Source organism: Amblyomma americanum, chromosome 5 (assembly GCF_052857255.1).
Source record: "Amblyomma americanum isolate KBUSLIRL-KWMA chromosome 5, ASM5285725v1, whole genome shotgun sequence".
In the NCBI taxonomy this organism is placed as follows: Eukaryota; Metazoa; Arthropoda; class Arachnida; order Ixodida; family Ixodidae; genus Amblyomma; species Amblyomma americanum.
The window spans coordinates 109,638,827-109,653,989 of NC_135501.1; the positions used below are offsets into that span (position 1 = coordinate 109,638,827).

The following is a 15,163-nucleotide window of genomic DNA, read 5'->3' on the forward strand; positions in this document are numbered from 1 at the left end:
GTGCGGACAGCCGTTTGTCGACCATGTATCGACTCAGCATGTTGAGGATAACATGCTCCAACAGTTTATGGTTTATAGTTTATAGAGATTTAACGTCCCAAAGCGACTCAGGTCATGAGGGATGCCGTAGCAAATGGCTCCGGAATTCTGACATCCTGGGGTTATTCAACGTGCACTGAAATCGCACAGTACATGGGCCTCCAACATTTGACCTCCATCGAAATTCGACAGAAGCGGCCGGGATCGAACCCGCGTCTTTTCCGGCGCATGAGATTAGGGATATAGGTCGCATATCTCCCAGGCTGAGGGTTGCCAGGCTTTGATACGAAATTAGTTTTGGCATGTTCCCAGTTGACCCTCCATGGTGGCTCTGTGGTTAGAGCGCTCGGGCACTGATCAGGATCACGTTCTCTGATTCAAACTCAATCGCGGCGGCTGCGTTTTTATGGAGGCAAAACGCTTAGGTGCCCGTGTGCTGTGCGATGTCAGTGCACGTTAAAGATCCCCAGGTGGTCAAAATTATTGTGGAGCCCTACTCTACGGCACCTCTTCATTTTTTCACTCCCCTTTATCCCTTTCCTTACGGCGCGGTTTAGGCGTCCGCCGATATGAGACAGATACTGTGCCATTTCCTCCCCCCTCCAAAAAAAAACATTTTTCATTTCATTTTTCTCTCTCTAGTCAGCAGCGCATTTCGGGTAAGCGTCGCTAGTCAATAGTTGCCCCGAGCCACATGGATGTGCGGACAATTCCGTGCTAGATGACCATCAACCCATGGCTGACGGTGACCTGGGTGGCCCACTCCACGGCCCTGGTCCGGACGACCGGGTCTGAGCTGGGCAACACGGCCTGCCTCCCACTGCTCGAGATCGAGAGAAAGATCACGCATAATATTCGCCGGTGGCGGCGCCATGCTACCGCTCCTTAACATGTTGTCATAGTTTTCCAGTTCCTGACAGCATTTGCATTTCGGCTGAACGTCCGGGTAGATTTTGTTTAACACGTATAAGTTAAAGATCTCGTCTGCAATTTTCGCAAGACGCTTTCCTGCGCCTTCACTAATTGCTTGTCCGGGGGCGGGTAAATTGTAATGGTTAGTAATGTTGTGAAAAGACAAAAAGCCCATCTCTCGTGGACCTCCCCGAAACGTCTGGCTCACCTGCTTGGGTGACGAAACCTGAAGCACTCATGTGAGAAGCACCGTTCCCAGGGTTCCCAGAGTGTGCCGGTACCCAGACAATTTCCACCTCCGTAGTCCCTGGCCCCGTAACCCGATTTAGCAACCGTGACGCTGTGAGATATTTCTGCCCCTCACCAAATTACGAATGGCTGTTTTAGAGACGCTGAAAATCAGCTCAGGTTTAGTATTAGCTATAGGTAGCACCGAGCCACAGGTGTTCCACTGCTGCGCCGCGCCTTTCATCAAAATCCAGTTTTCATTTTCCTCTTTCTTTCTTCTTTCACTCCCTCCTTTATCCCTGTCCTTACGGCGCGGTTCGGGCAGGACATCTCAAGTGCGTGCCTCATCGCAGCTGCGTGTGGTTAGTGCCTAGCTACGATCTTTTTTCTGTGCCGCGCACTATGTGGACAGTGACACAAGCAAACCACGAGATCACGATCTCGGCAGAAGCACTAACCAACTATCCTTGTAAAACCACGACATGCCACCGGTGAGCACAGAAGCACGCGGACGCGGAGCGCATAAAATACACGCAGAAAGGTGGTGAAAACTGTTTAATAATAATAATTGGCGTTTAATGAAAGCAGACTGAGCTTCACCTTGGCGGCGACAGGTTTTCTTGTACCCTGGCGACACGTGGCACCGAGTTCTTTCTTGATCATGCTTCTTCCCAGTACTCTTAACTGGGCCCGTCCATCCATAAACGATGACTCAGGTAGGTGCGACTCCGTATACCAAGCAGACTCGTTCCAGCAGAAACATCGCCGCGTGGGTTAATGGCCGGAGCGTCGGCTGCCTTCAAGATTGCACCGGTCCAGCTCATCTCGGAGTTCCTCAAACAACATTTTGTCAAGCACTCGTTGCCACTCCTCATCGCACTCCATGGCAGCGATGCTTCAAGATTGCACTGGTCCAGCTCATCTCGGAGTTCCTCAAAGAACATTTTGTCAAGCACTCGTTGCCACTCCTCATCGCACTCCATGGCAGCCGTGCCGATGATTTTCCCCCGGAGGTGAATGAACCTCCTCGAGGAGATGTCTGCGGCCGGCATATTTTGGAGGGAGCCCGGGTGCGTGTGTTGGGGAGACTTGCTGTGGCATCACCGTGGCCGTTGCTGGTGGAGCAGGAGGCTGCGCCATTGGTGCTGGTGGGGGCAGGGAGCAGCTGCGTCGCCGTTGGGTACACACCATCCTGGATGCTCTGTGCGAACGATCCTTGCGGAGGTGGAGACAAGGAGGGCGCCGGCTCAGTCCCCTGGGTGGATCCGCCTGGTCCTCGGTGGGCATCCACCGCAGCAGCCTCGGACTGAGGACGCTTTAAAACTCTCACGGCAGAGAACCGGCACTGCAGGAAGGAAGGAAGGAAGGAAGGCCTCAGACGTTGCTGGCACATACCCACTATGGGGGAGTGGCGAAGACACAGGTGGTTAATTACTGGATACAGGAAAGTTTCGACGGGAAAAGGAGTGGTAATAGTATGCAGTCTGATAGTTTGGAAGAGGGAAGGACAAGGGTACTGTTAACTTAGAGATCGAAGACGGGACAATGGCTTAATGTGCATAATAATATACAATGCCTGTAATGTTTCAATGTCGTACTGACTGAGAGCGGGAAAAAGAAATTATAATGCGACTCGCCGCATTTCTTGAAAAAATTTTGAACAGCAGAGCGCACACTCCTGTCGCTTCGTCCAAGCAAAGAAGCGCCAATGGAAAGAACAACCGCGGAGGACACAGGCAAGGCCAGATGATGAAATGGAATTTGCAAAAGACGCTTCCTCAAATGAGAGAAGCGGCAGCAGAACAGCAGGAAGTGATCTATTGTCTCAGGTTCGGCACAAGAAGGGCACAGTGGGGAAGCTGCCAGGCCAGACCTGTGAAGGAAGAAATTTAGAAGGGGAAGTAGTTGTAATAACTTTAATCACAGAAATATATGGCTGGGTCTCGGTGTAGAGACACTTTTCACATCTTTTGATGTGGTCTGTGGCTCTTGTGGCAGGGTTGGAGCCCCTGGTCCAGGGCCCCACTGAGTCTTGCCGCCAGGTAGGCTTTCCGGACCAGTCCTGCCTGGACCGCCGGATCCTCGCTGGAAAGCATCCTCTCCCACTGCTCCGCACTCGGGATTCTGTTTATTGCAGCCGCATTTGTCCTCTTTTCACAATACGTTATATGAATTATTGTGGCTTTGTCCTCGCACCACGGGGATTTGCTGCTATATAGCCCTGGGTGGATCTTGCATAGTATGTTTAGATTCGGGAAAGTTCCCGTTTGTAGTTGTCTCCAATAGACCGCTTCCTGCTGGTGGAGATTTTTGTGAGGTAGGGGTTATCTAATCCTGACCCCCTTATAGTAATTCAGAATTTCTGAGTATGCTAAGGGCACTGGTTCTGCGTCAGGCTGCTCGAGGCTGGTTTGGTAGGAGGCTCGGTTTGTAAGCTCTCGAGCTCTCCTATCCGCCTTGGCATTCCCCGCGATGCCTGTGTGTCCCGGTACCCACATTATTATGTGTTGCAATTGTTTTTCCTTCGGCGGTAATTTGGCTGTCTTTAGGATGTGGAGCGCTGTCCCCCTTATTTTGCCATTCATGTAGTTTCTGCACACTGTTTGCGAGTCTTAGAATTATTAGGAACCTTTGAGCACGGTAGCCCTCTGCCGCCACTAGGGCAATGGCAGCCTCTTCGACCTCCTCAATCGTGCCATCCCTGATAGTTGCGCTGGCTATTTCTTTGAGCTCAAGATTAATTGGCGTTGCGACCGCTCTATTTCTGTTATGTTGTCTAGTTCTTCCGTATGCAGCCGCATCCGTGTACGTAATGTTTTGTTTCTTGGCTAGGTTCTGTTGCACATACTGTGCCCTAGCCCCTCGTCACTCTTTGTGCCGGTTCGGATCCATATTTTTGGGGAATTGGTGCTACCCTAATTGTTTGCCGGAGTTCATCGGGTATTCGTTTTGATCTTTTTATCTCTGACAGTGCAACCTCGTAGCCGCATCCTTTGAGCAGCTCGGTCCCTGTTTTGGCCTTTTTTAGCCTCTGGAGCTGAGCTACGAGTTGGGCTTACCTTAGCTTCTCAAAGCTGTTATGCAGACCTAGAGCCATTAGCTTCACCATCGAGATTGATTGCGGTAGGTGTAGGGCTGTTTTGTATGCTCTCCTAAGTATCGTGTCCGCTAGCTTTATTTCTGCTTTGTTGCAGTTGTACTACGGTATGCTGTATGTAATTCGGCTAACCACTAGGCTCTTTACAAGCTTAAGCGTGTCGCTCTCCCGCATGCCGTGTGTTTTCCTAGAGACCCTGGTTATCATGCGAGCGACCTGTGTCACCGAGTTCTGTATTAGTCTGAGCGCCTGCGTGCACCTTTGGTTGGATTGAATCCACATCCCTAATATTCTGATGGTTGTTCTTTTCGGTATGAGTTGCCCTTCTAGATAAACATTTAGTTTTAGTTCTTTTGTTTCCGGTGCGGATCTGTTGAGTTTACCTTGACAGACCCTTAGTAGTTCTGATTTTTCCGTCGAGCAAGCCAAGCCCATGTCTCTAACGAAAGTTTCTACGCACGTTGGAGCAGCCTGCAGTTTCGCTTCCTTTTCGCTGAGTGAGCCCTCCGTGACCCACACAGTGATGTCGTCCGCATACATTGCATGCCTTATGCCTTGTATGGTTTCTAGCTGTCTAGCTAGCTTAACCATTGCTATGTTAAAGAGTATGGGTGAAATCACTGACCCTTGCGGCGTTCCCTTATTAGGCGTTTGAAAGCTCTTGGACCTTATTTCCCCGAGCCCTATTGTAGCTGTTCTATTACTGAGGAAAGCTCTTACGTATCCGTAGATTCTTTTCCCGCAGCTCTGCGCCTCATCACGACAGTGGGTGTGTCTAAATGTTTATTTCCCACGACCGCGCTGAAGAGCGCGCATGCTATCGATAAAAAAAGCTCATGCAGTGAAGGATTTGGGCACTCTCTGTAGCTGCGCTGGCCCTGATAGACAAGTGTTACAATGACAAGGCACCCAAACGAAAGGAAAACGTGAGTTGGTTGCATAGACGTAAAGACAAAGGAGGACAACCAATATCCCACAACTTCGGGGTCAGTAGCCAATCTATGCACACGATTTCATGTTTGTCTTACTGATGACCATCTGCAGTATATAAAGCGGTTATGGAGAGCAGAAATCACGGTTTTGTTCGCGGTATTTCAGTGAAACCGAAATAGAAAAAGGGCGGTGCACGGATATTTCTGGGCATCGTTAGAACTACGACGTTCTTCACTGCCCGAAGAGAACACACACAGCATAATTCCCTCCAGGAAGAGAAAAGATAAATGTCAGAGTCTTTAAGAGGGAGATTAGCCTTAGGTACGCACACCAGATTTTTAGTTGCGGGTTTTGCTGCAAGAGCTCTAATAGGAAGCCCGTCCCGGCGGATGCTTAATGTGCACTCCTACACAGTCGACATCCGCACACATGACCGTCACGTGACTGCGCACTGTAGTAGCAAAGGTTTTGGCACAATATATCCAGGTCTCAGACTTTACTGCTTTACTGTAGGCATTCTAAAGGGACAGCCACCAAGAAGGCAACAGCTTTTGCCGAGTTGCCGAGTTCTGCACATTACGGTGCAGGGTTTAGCACTTCGAAATTTTAGTGCATGAATGCGTGTAACGATTACGTTTTCACCTAATCTTGTCCGCAAATGTTTTGCCGTCGGTCCGTACAAAAGATACCGAGAAATTCACTAAATTGGTTAAGCAAGAATTGCACGCCCACATAATGAAAATAATTGAACAAGAATAAAAACTAATTAACAAGCATTAACTATTAAGTGTTAATCAGATACAAATTTAGTAAGATTACTTGGCTGTCCATTTTAAATAATTACTTAGATGCCATCCATGATTGGTTACATCCGTCATTAGAGACAACATAACTCGAAATGCATGCTATCGCATTTCGGCGTGAAAGAAGGCTTAAGCATACCTTTACTTTTTTTGTTTCATAAATAACTGCGATGTCATCGAAAGCAGTCAAGAGCCAATCACGGCCAATCACGCCACCCTTTTCCTCACCTGAGGCACCCTTATCTCTTCCGCCCGCAACCCGCGGAGAAGACCGTGTGGTTGGGACGTGCGTCGGCGTCGCGGCTCACACCCACGTGACGAAGGCATTGCAGCTACGAACTGGTTGGGCTGCTGCTCGAGGCCCCCTCCAATGACCTCGATATCGAGCAATGCATGAGCCTGACGGGAAACCGGAGCTGCCGCCTGCAATATGACACAGAATATATAGCGGTCGGCCGCGGTAAAGACAATACATGCAAGAATGTTCCCTGAACTGCCACAGCCGGGGTCCTCTGTTTATAGTCTACTAGCAAAATTACTACTGGCCCCACTGTTGCAGGGCGCTTCAGAAAGCATGCTGTTACTTTGAATAAGGACACAACATGACAAACGGAGCTGCGTTTTGTCCTTTATTCTTTATCCCTATTGTCGAGCTGAAACCACGGAATGGAGAAAGCCACGCTCAAAGAAGGCAGCGAGCGGTGAAGACAGAACAACAACAATCACAAAACCACAGGCTGTACTTTAGATGTTATAATGACTGCGTGAATCAATGCGAGTGATATCACTGACAGTGAATGAGAAGCGCGAAGCGTAAGCTACATGTGGCACGAGGTAGCTATGGCCAATGGTGTTCATACGTGCCTGTTTAATAATTTCAACATAGCTGCATCGGACAACATTGTTCTATGATATTGTGCAGATCTACGTTGTTGTTGTACAACCATCGTACAACCGCCCGCCTAACTTTCTGCCGCGCCCTGCTACGCTTGTCTTCTCTTGGAATCCACTCCGTTACCCTTAAGGACCAGCGGTAGTCTCTCCTCGCGCGCTACCGCTGCCTTTACCCTACTCGGTACAGCGCCAATGGCCCGCTATGCAGGGAGCATGCAACTCTATTTCCCACCGTCTGACCTGCCGGGCCATTCCCGTTCCGATTGTAGCCGCGAGCTTGTCCTGCGGTCGCCAGGCCTGGATGATCAGCTCGTCACCAGGGCTGTGGCGGCCACGAGCGCCGTTGAGGCCCCGGACTAAGGGCTCCACTTCCAGACCAAAGTTTCCCGAACCTGACCCGTAAATACATTTTCACCGCCACTACCAGGCCACCTTCGTAAGCAGGTGCCGTGAAACGAGAAACGAGAAGCACGATGCAGAGCGAGTACCGCCTCTAGCATGGAGTGCAGACGGACCTTCGCGACGGCTTTGAACAGTCGGAAGCAGAGGAGGCCTCCACCGTTGTTTGACGTTGATCAATTGGTCGCCCTCACGGTCAATGCATCGATAGACAAGCGCAGCGAAACGAGTGCATGATGGTTTGTTTACTCACAATGCTAGGCTAGTATGTGGCACACCACAATCATTTTCTTTCAAATGATGCGTGATAAATCAGTATAAATGCATCACCAAGCTGAAATCTCCTGTGCCTGATAAAAACTTTTATTTTAAATTTTTTCCTTTTGAGGTTACGCTTCGGCTTCAAATGCCGAGCAATGGCCGTGGCGACAAAGACATGTTGAGGCAACGCTGTCAAGTTACCCCACACAACTACTGCGTTTAAATCACTACTTTGTCAATTTAACTCTCTCCAATTCAGAACAGTCTGCTCAGAAGAAAATAGAATGATAAGAACTGAACAAACAGCGACTACATCGCTGAATCTGCATGCCTCTCAGGACGTCAACTTCGTTTGAACTCGTCCCCTCTGACGTCATATATTTGGCCATCGTATGGCTGTCGAAACCGATACAAAGAATATCAGAAAAACAAAGCACGCCAAATTATTTACCGGACTTAGCCGAACTCGACGCTAACAATCAGGGTTTGCTGTTGCCTTGGGCATCCTTTGAAGGAAAGCTCTCAAAACCAAAATTCGCTCTGACCCTTTAAAAAGAAAGACGAAGACGTAAACCGCCAACCATTTCTCACCCGTTAGGTGCAGTGGAATCCGCAGACAGCTGCTCTAGCTGCAGGCTGCCAGTCGCCCCAATACGCGGCGCAAGCATTCCACACGACTGTGTCGCTGCAGACGACGGCTCCGCCGGGAGTTGCTGGTGTCTTGCGAGCACCGGCTGCAGGAATCAGACGAACACGTTCGCTGTCTTTCGCTGAGAAAAGTGCGCTAAAAACAGCGGCCCGTGGCACAGTCACAGACCGCAAAAATGGATTGTCCCAGTGAAACGAACAGGCCAAGCGAAAATAAATGTGGAAAAGACGCACCGACGGGTACGACAGTGAGGGTTATTTCTTCTTATTTCTTCTTTGGAGACATCAGTGTCTGGCAGCGCGCACCATATTTTCTTGACAATACGTGTGCGTCAGTACTGTCGAGCTCATGAATGATGGGTTATGCATCATGCATCTGCGGAGCCACCTTCACCTGGATAATACCCGCTTAAGCTAGTCTAGATAAATTAGCGCACTACTGCATCGATCAGCCTACACTGATACATACATAGGATGTGGACACCGTAGAGGTCGCACATGGCCGCATAGATAGGAGGTATGTAAGGTAGAAATTCGCGAATAACACATGGCCGGAAACATAGAAACGAAAATGCTTTCGTTACTGTCTTCTCCTACGCAGCCTTATTGGCACAGTTCTACCTTTTATTGAGATCAACAAACTTGGCAACAAGAACATTCTGCTTAGGAGATATGTGCAATTTAGCTTCGGAAAAAAAGAAGAAAATGAGCAGAATAAATAACATAAGGCGGCATCAATAGAATCCATGTTCTTCTAAGGGAGCTATCAGTATATAAAAGTTAGAGAGGAAAGGTGCAGTAATTCACCATCAAGCTCTTGGTCATTCAATTCGAATGCACTTCCGCAGTTACACCCGGCATATCACCGCCATTTTCTCACAGTTCTCTCATTCCTTACGGGAAGGGGCAGAAATAGAGGAAGTGGCTGAAAGACCATTTTCAAGGCGGAAGAAGACGACCTCATCCTACCATCCGGCTCTCCCTCTCAGTCGAGAGATGAGGGCCAGGAGGGATTGGAGTGGACAGGGTCGCCGTGTCAGACGCTGGCCTGGATTTCTTGAATCCTGACGGCCTCTTCAGCCAGTTGGAGGGCGAGGAGCTGGTGCTCATTGTACGGGCTACGTAGCAAAGTCACCTAGGCATCTATACAATCAATTTTATTCCCCCTGCCTGGTGATTGAGCGCACTCCCAAATAATATGGTCGAGGGTCCCTGTCACTCCTAATTTCTTACATTTGTCATTCTCAATTTCCGGGATAATATGTTTAATTAATATTGGGTGCGGGTAGACCCATGTCTGAAGATGTCTCCACGCCACCGCTTGGTGACTATTAAGCTTCACACGGGGCGGGGGTAGGTGCCTGTGGCTGCGTTCCTGAGCTCCTGAATGGCTGTCTGGTTGCACTTTAGCTCGCGCTTCCCGGCGCGGGCCGCTGCTGCTGCGGGCCTTGGGCCCGCCCTTTCTCCCGGCGGTCCTGACGGCCTCTAGACCTTTCCATCGAGGCCCCGGGAGACTGCTAGCGGTTTTTAAGCGCTTTTTGCGGTTTTCACCACATTTTTCGCGCCGGGACTTAGCCGCAGCTTTTACGCGGTACTTGGACTCTGGCTCTAGCGCTGAGGCTTTGCCCTAGCGAGGCCTAGAGCCGGCCCCGCACTTCCGCGCTGGTCGTCGGGCATTGTCTCGATCGCGGCCGCAGCCCTGAGTGCTTCGCGCACGTCGCCTTCTGCGTTGCCAACTGGGGCGAACATGCCCACTCTGTAATTACACCGCCTTTCACCGGACGTGACCTCAGACTAGGGCACTTTGGCAGCTGGTTCAACCCTGCGAGTTCGCCTTTCTCGGAGGCCCAGGACGACCTCCTCGCTCAGGTTCCGGGAGCCGGATCGGACCGCGCCGCCTCCTGCTGCGCCTCAGGGTGCCGCGAATCCAGGGTTACGGGAGTCTCCCCGGCAGCCCCCCTCATCGACTGACGTCCTCCCTGCCTCGGGGTCTTCATTCGGGGCGCCATCTGCGGATCCTGCAGTCAACGAGACCTCCCGGGCCAACCTCGGATTTTGCGACATGCCGAATTTGGGTGAGGTGATGCACTGCAGGAGCAGCTGGTCGCCTACGTTAATGCCGGCTAAAACAAGATTGCGGTCCAGCACCGCATGACCATCATCAACCTGTTTGCTCAAGTTTGCACCCGCTGCGCGCGCTACCAGGCGCTGCCCCGGATGCGCGAGGTCGTGCGGAAATGTTGCAGGCTATGTGGTCTGCCGAGCGGCAGGAGTCCTCGGATGCCAGAGTGCGGGCCTCCACCGCGGAGGCGCGACTTGAAGTGGCCGCCGCGCCCGTCCCGCGGCCCGCCTTTGCAGAGGCTCTGCGACCTCTCACATTTGCCGACGTCCTTCGGTGCTCGGCGCCGGCGCCTCCTGCACAACCATCTACGGAGGGCACGCGTCCACACAACGGCAAGTCCAATCCGACCACGTTGCGCACCTAACATCTGCGCCAGCGGCGAACGTTTCACTGCGTGATCTCATTACAACTTTAAAGCAAGATGTTGTCCCTGAAGACGCGGGCGTAGGCCCTGTTGTCCGGCGACCAACACCCGCCGGCGTTACTGTCCTCGCGAAAGATGGCGCGATGCCGTTGACAACTTGTGCGCCGCAGTGCGCTCAAATAAAGGATGGCGCGCACTGTAATGAATGTTCGTGTAACCGAGCGTCGCAAACCCCATGTCCGGATTTATGGCGTGGATCCCGATGTCGTGAATGATGAGGTCATACGTAGCTTAACATTAAGAATCTTGGCTTGGACCTTGATCCGCGCACTACCACGCGTCGTTACAGCTTCACGCAGCCGGACGACGTGAAAACCCACACCCTGTCTCTAGCACCCGACGCTTTCAGACGTCTGATAGCTCTAGAACGAGTAACTCTCGGTTGGTCTTCAGCCTCTGAGGACATAAATGTGCCCATGTGCACTTTCTGCGCCTCCTACGGCCACTCGCGTAGGGTGTGTCATCCGTCCGCCCATGCAGACAGAGCGGTGTGCACGAAGTGTGCGGGGGCCCACGTGCCCGAGAGGTGTACCGTTCGCGCTGGAGACGCGGCGGTTGCATGCACTGGAGGGCGGGCCGCGAGGGTTCCACGCATCCTGCGGGCGCAGCCTCCTGTCCCATACAACAGGAGAGGGTGGCCAGAGTGCGTGCGAGGACTGATTATGGATCCTCCAAGACCTTGCATCCAATCTTGGTACAGGAGAGGAGCCGCGCTTATTTCAAATTTGCGTTGCTGCTGGCGTCACGAATCATGGTATTTCCGCCGCGGCGCGATTCTTCTTCTTCTAGGAAACGGCGCAGAGAACCTTTTTGTGATGTTAAAGGGAGACTAAAACTTACAATCAGCGAGGATAATAACGTTAGACACATGACACGAAATTTTGTGCAGGGCCAATCCAAGAGCCATACATTCTGCAAAGAATATAGGAATAAAATCAGGGATATGGACGGAATAGCTCCAGGCCATATCCTGCTAAAAGATGCGAACTGCAGTTTTTGGGCAGCTGACAGAGGCATCGGTAGAAAGCACCGTATGATAGGGGTATTCCTCTATGTGATCAGAGAGAAGGCCGTTTAAAATGTTTTCCGGCATGTGCTTCGTATGAGATGGGAAGATTTGGTCAAAATGGAATTCCACTGCTTGGTGGCTTTGGCCGTCGTCTACTGATCCCAAGGTCATGGCATCGTATCCTGGCAGCGGCGGCCACACTGCGATGAAGGCCAACTACAAAAATGCCTGTGTGCTGCGCAATGTTACAACAATGTTAACGAATCCCGATTGGCCGAAATTAATCCGGAGCCCTCCACTAGGGCGCCCCTCACTGTCCATCTTGTGTTACTTCGGGCCGTTGAACCCCACAACTTACATACCGAAGGATGCGGTATCGACACCGGTCGTAGCGGTCGCATTTCGATGGAGGAGAAATTGTATAGGCCTATGCACTCTGCGATGTCAGGGCACGTTAAAGAACCCCAGGTGGTCGAAATTGCTGTACCCCTTCACTACGGCGTCCCTCATAGTCTGAGTCGCTTTGGGACGCTAAACTCCCAAACTAAACCTTTTTTTAATATCACTGTGCGTATCCTGCGGTTAAGAGATTGTAATTTATTTGCCTGTTAGAATAGCTACGCCTTCATGGAAGGGCATGGGCAAATCACTGGCGCAACTCTGGTATCAGACCTCCTTTTCCTCCTCACCTGGGACACCCAACTCTCCCACGGACGCAACCCGACGTCGACACGGCGCTGTTCTGTTAAGAAGTGGGACGGTTTCCCGGCTCACACCCACATGACGAAGGCACGGCAGGAGCTCACTGTGTCTGCCCGAGGCCCCCTCCATTGCCGTCGGCGGCGAGCAATGCATGAACCTGACGGGAGACTGGAGCAGCGGCCTGCAATATCACACAGAACAGCGGTCAGGCACAATAATTCAGGCGCATTACGTCTACATTGATGGTGCATACACCTCTGTAGCTGCGGGCGCCACTTTTGTGGCGTCCGGATCGCGCGGAGTCCTCCGGGCGGTCGGCCGTTTTCGGGTCGACGGTGCATCGGGTCCGTAGCCCCCGGAGATGGTGGCTTTTACGGAGGCAGTGGAGTACGTCCGTTCCCGAAGGGAAACGGCGCCGGTGCATTTATATACCGATTGTCTTCGCTCCTTTCGGCACCTGCCGCATACAACCGCGTGATTCGGATGTGGATCACATAAAGGCCACACTTACATCAGTGGCGTCGCGCAGACCCCTTGCACTTTTCCATGTCCCTTGTCACGCCGGCATTCTCGGCAATGAGCTGGCGGATATCGTGGCCACTCGGGCTAGCCACACATGCACAGATTTAGACTTGCGCCTTCGCCTCTGTGCCCTTGCGGGGCCCCCGTTGGCGACGTTTATTATTATTTAACCAATTTTATCATTATCTCACAAATCATCATCTAACCAATTATCTAAAAGATGCGTCAAGCATAGACAGAACATTTATGTAGCCTATGAGAAGGACACTGCAAAATGGCATTTTTCTGGGCCAGTTGGTATGAATCCATGATTTGGGTCAGCATGAACTTTGGGACACAAACGAAGAGAGACACGTGGAACACGGAACACACTGCTGACTAACAACTTTAATGAAAAGGCGCGGAACGCACGGAAGTATATACAGTGGTAAAGGTGGAGAGAAGGATGGAGAGAAGGCAAAGCGCATGGCGAAAGAAGGCCGCACCAAAAGCAAATGTAACAACAATCCTTAGAACAGATGACGAAACAGCCGTTACCGGGAAAGCGAAATCAAAGAAAAGAAAAGAAAGAAGGACTCAATTATCATTTACGATTGACAAATTATATGCATGAATGAATGAATGAATGAATGAATGAATGAATGAATGAATGAATTAATGAAATGAGTGAATATGCCTCCAGACTCACCGGAACTGGAATGCAGCAACAGTAGAGAAGCTCCTCCTCCAGACAAAGTACATGGTGGCCTGCAGCGCCTCCCACACCTTGATGGCCTCCACGTACTGGACGGTGGACAACACAGCGTCCCTGCTGCCCCCAGACGACTCGCTGACAGAGCTGGACATGTCCACCTTGCTGGCAATGTGGTGCTTTGCGTGCAATGCAGCCAGATGAGCGTAGTACACGGTCGCTGGGGCACTCGCGCTTCTTGCACACCAGGCGTATGTGCGGCAGTGGTGGAAGCTCAGCTTCTGCACGCCGTCTGCCGTGAAGCTGGAGCCGTCCTACACGATATAATAGTACTGTGGGTGGTGTGTTTATGGATATGCGCAGTGTATAAACAGATAGACTGCCCTGTTAGCTATAGCTACCTGCTAAAGCGAACAGGTACAGACTATGATGTGCTAGTTGATGAAATAATCAAATTACAATTACACTTACTTGGCTGATAACAACACATTCTGCACTCTAAACTTATTTAGCCCAAGTGATTACGGCACTGCAGGGTACAATGTGAATCTAATTTTACCGCAGTTCCTAGTACATTGCCTTAGACACAATTACAGGAAAATACACAAAAGTGGTATGTATGTTCCCTGTACTTGACATATTTTGCTACACTTATCCATAAGCTATCATAGTAAAGGAAATGGGAATCAGTTGTGCACTGTTACAAAACCAAGCCTTCATTCAGGAAGCATGTTTTGTTTTAAATTATATTTTCTTATTCAATATAAATGCATAATATCACCATTCCCATCAAAAACCATTGGAACATATTGATTAAACTGTGGAAGTGAAAGCCATTATGCTCCAAAAAATGCAAAGAGGCTTCAAGCATGGACGGAACATTCTGCACGCTAATCTTATTTAGCCCAGGCACAGCAGAGTACAATGTGAAACTAATTTTGCTGCAGTTCCTAGTACATTGCCTTGGACACAATTAGAGGAAAGTACACAAAAGTAGTATGTTCCCTGTACATGACATACTTTATTACACTAATCGATATGCTATCATAGTAAAGAAAATAAGCATCACTTGTGCACTATGTTACAAAACAAAGCCTTCAGGAAGCATGTCTTGTTTTAAATTATATTTTCTTATACAAAATAAATGCATCATATCACCATCCCAGTTAAAAAAAGAAAAACATTACAAGCCATTATGCACCAAAAAATTGCACAGATGCTTCAAGCAGGCTGTCAGCAAACGCTTGCGCATTGAGTTCTAATGCACTTCTGCAGTTATACCCTGCATTTCACCGAAGTTTTCTCACAGTTCCCCTGTTTCGTATGGCAAATGGAAGGTATAAAAGGAAACCGAAGGTGGAAGGCAGAGAAGGGGAGCAGACAAAGGTGGTGAGGTGAAAGCACGTGTGCATGCGCACAGAGGGGTTCGTGAGAGGAGGCTCTCGCTGATTTCTGGTAGCATTATTTGGTGGAGCCACG

The 15,163-nt window shown here is 50.3% G+C and overlaps 1 protein-coding gene across 1 annotated transcript in view; it reads right to left on the reverse strand.

Moving 5' to 3' along the window:
- Positions 1 to 1,723: 1,723 nt before the first annotated feature.
- Positions 1,724 to 15,163, reverse strand: part of LOC144134905 (uncharacterized) — a 40,912-nt gene continuing 27,472 nt past the window's right edge. Inside the window, exons 8-10 of the mRNA XM_077667715.1 lie at positions 13,682 to 13,998; positions 6,241 to 6,435; positions 1,724 to 2,524 (exon numbers count right to left, since the gene is read on the reverse strand). Coding sequence (XP_077523841.1) covers positions 2,051 to 2,524; positions 6,241 to 6,435; positions 13,682 to 13,998 — 986 coding nt within the window. The 3' untranslated portion in view covers positions 1,724 to 2,050. The remainder of the gene's footprint in view (positions 2,525 to 6,240; positions 6,436 to 13,681; positions 13,999 to 15,163) is intronic.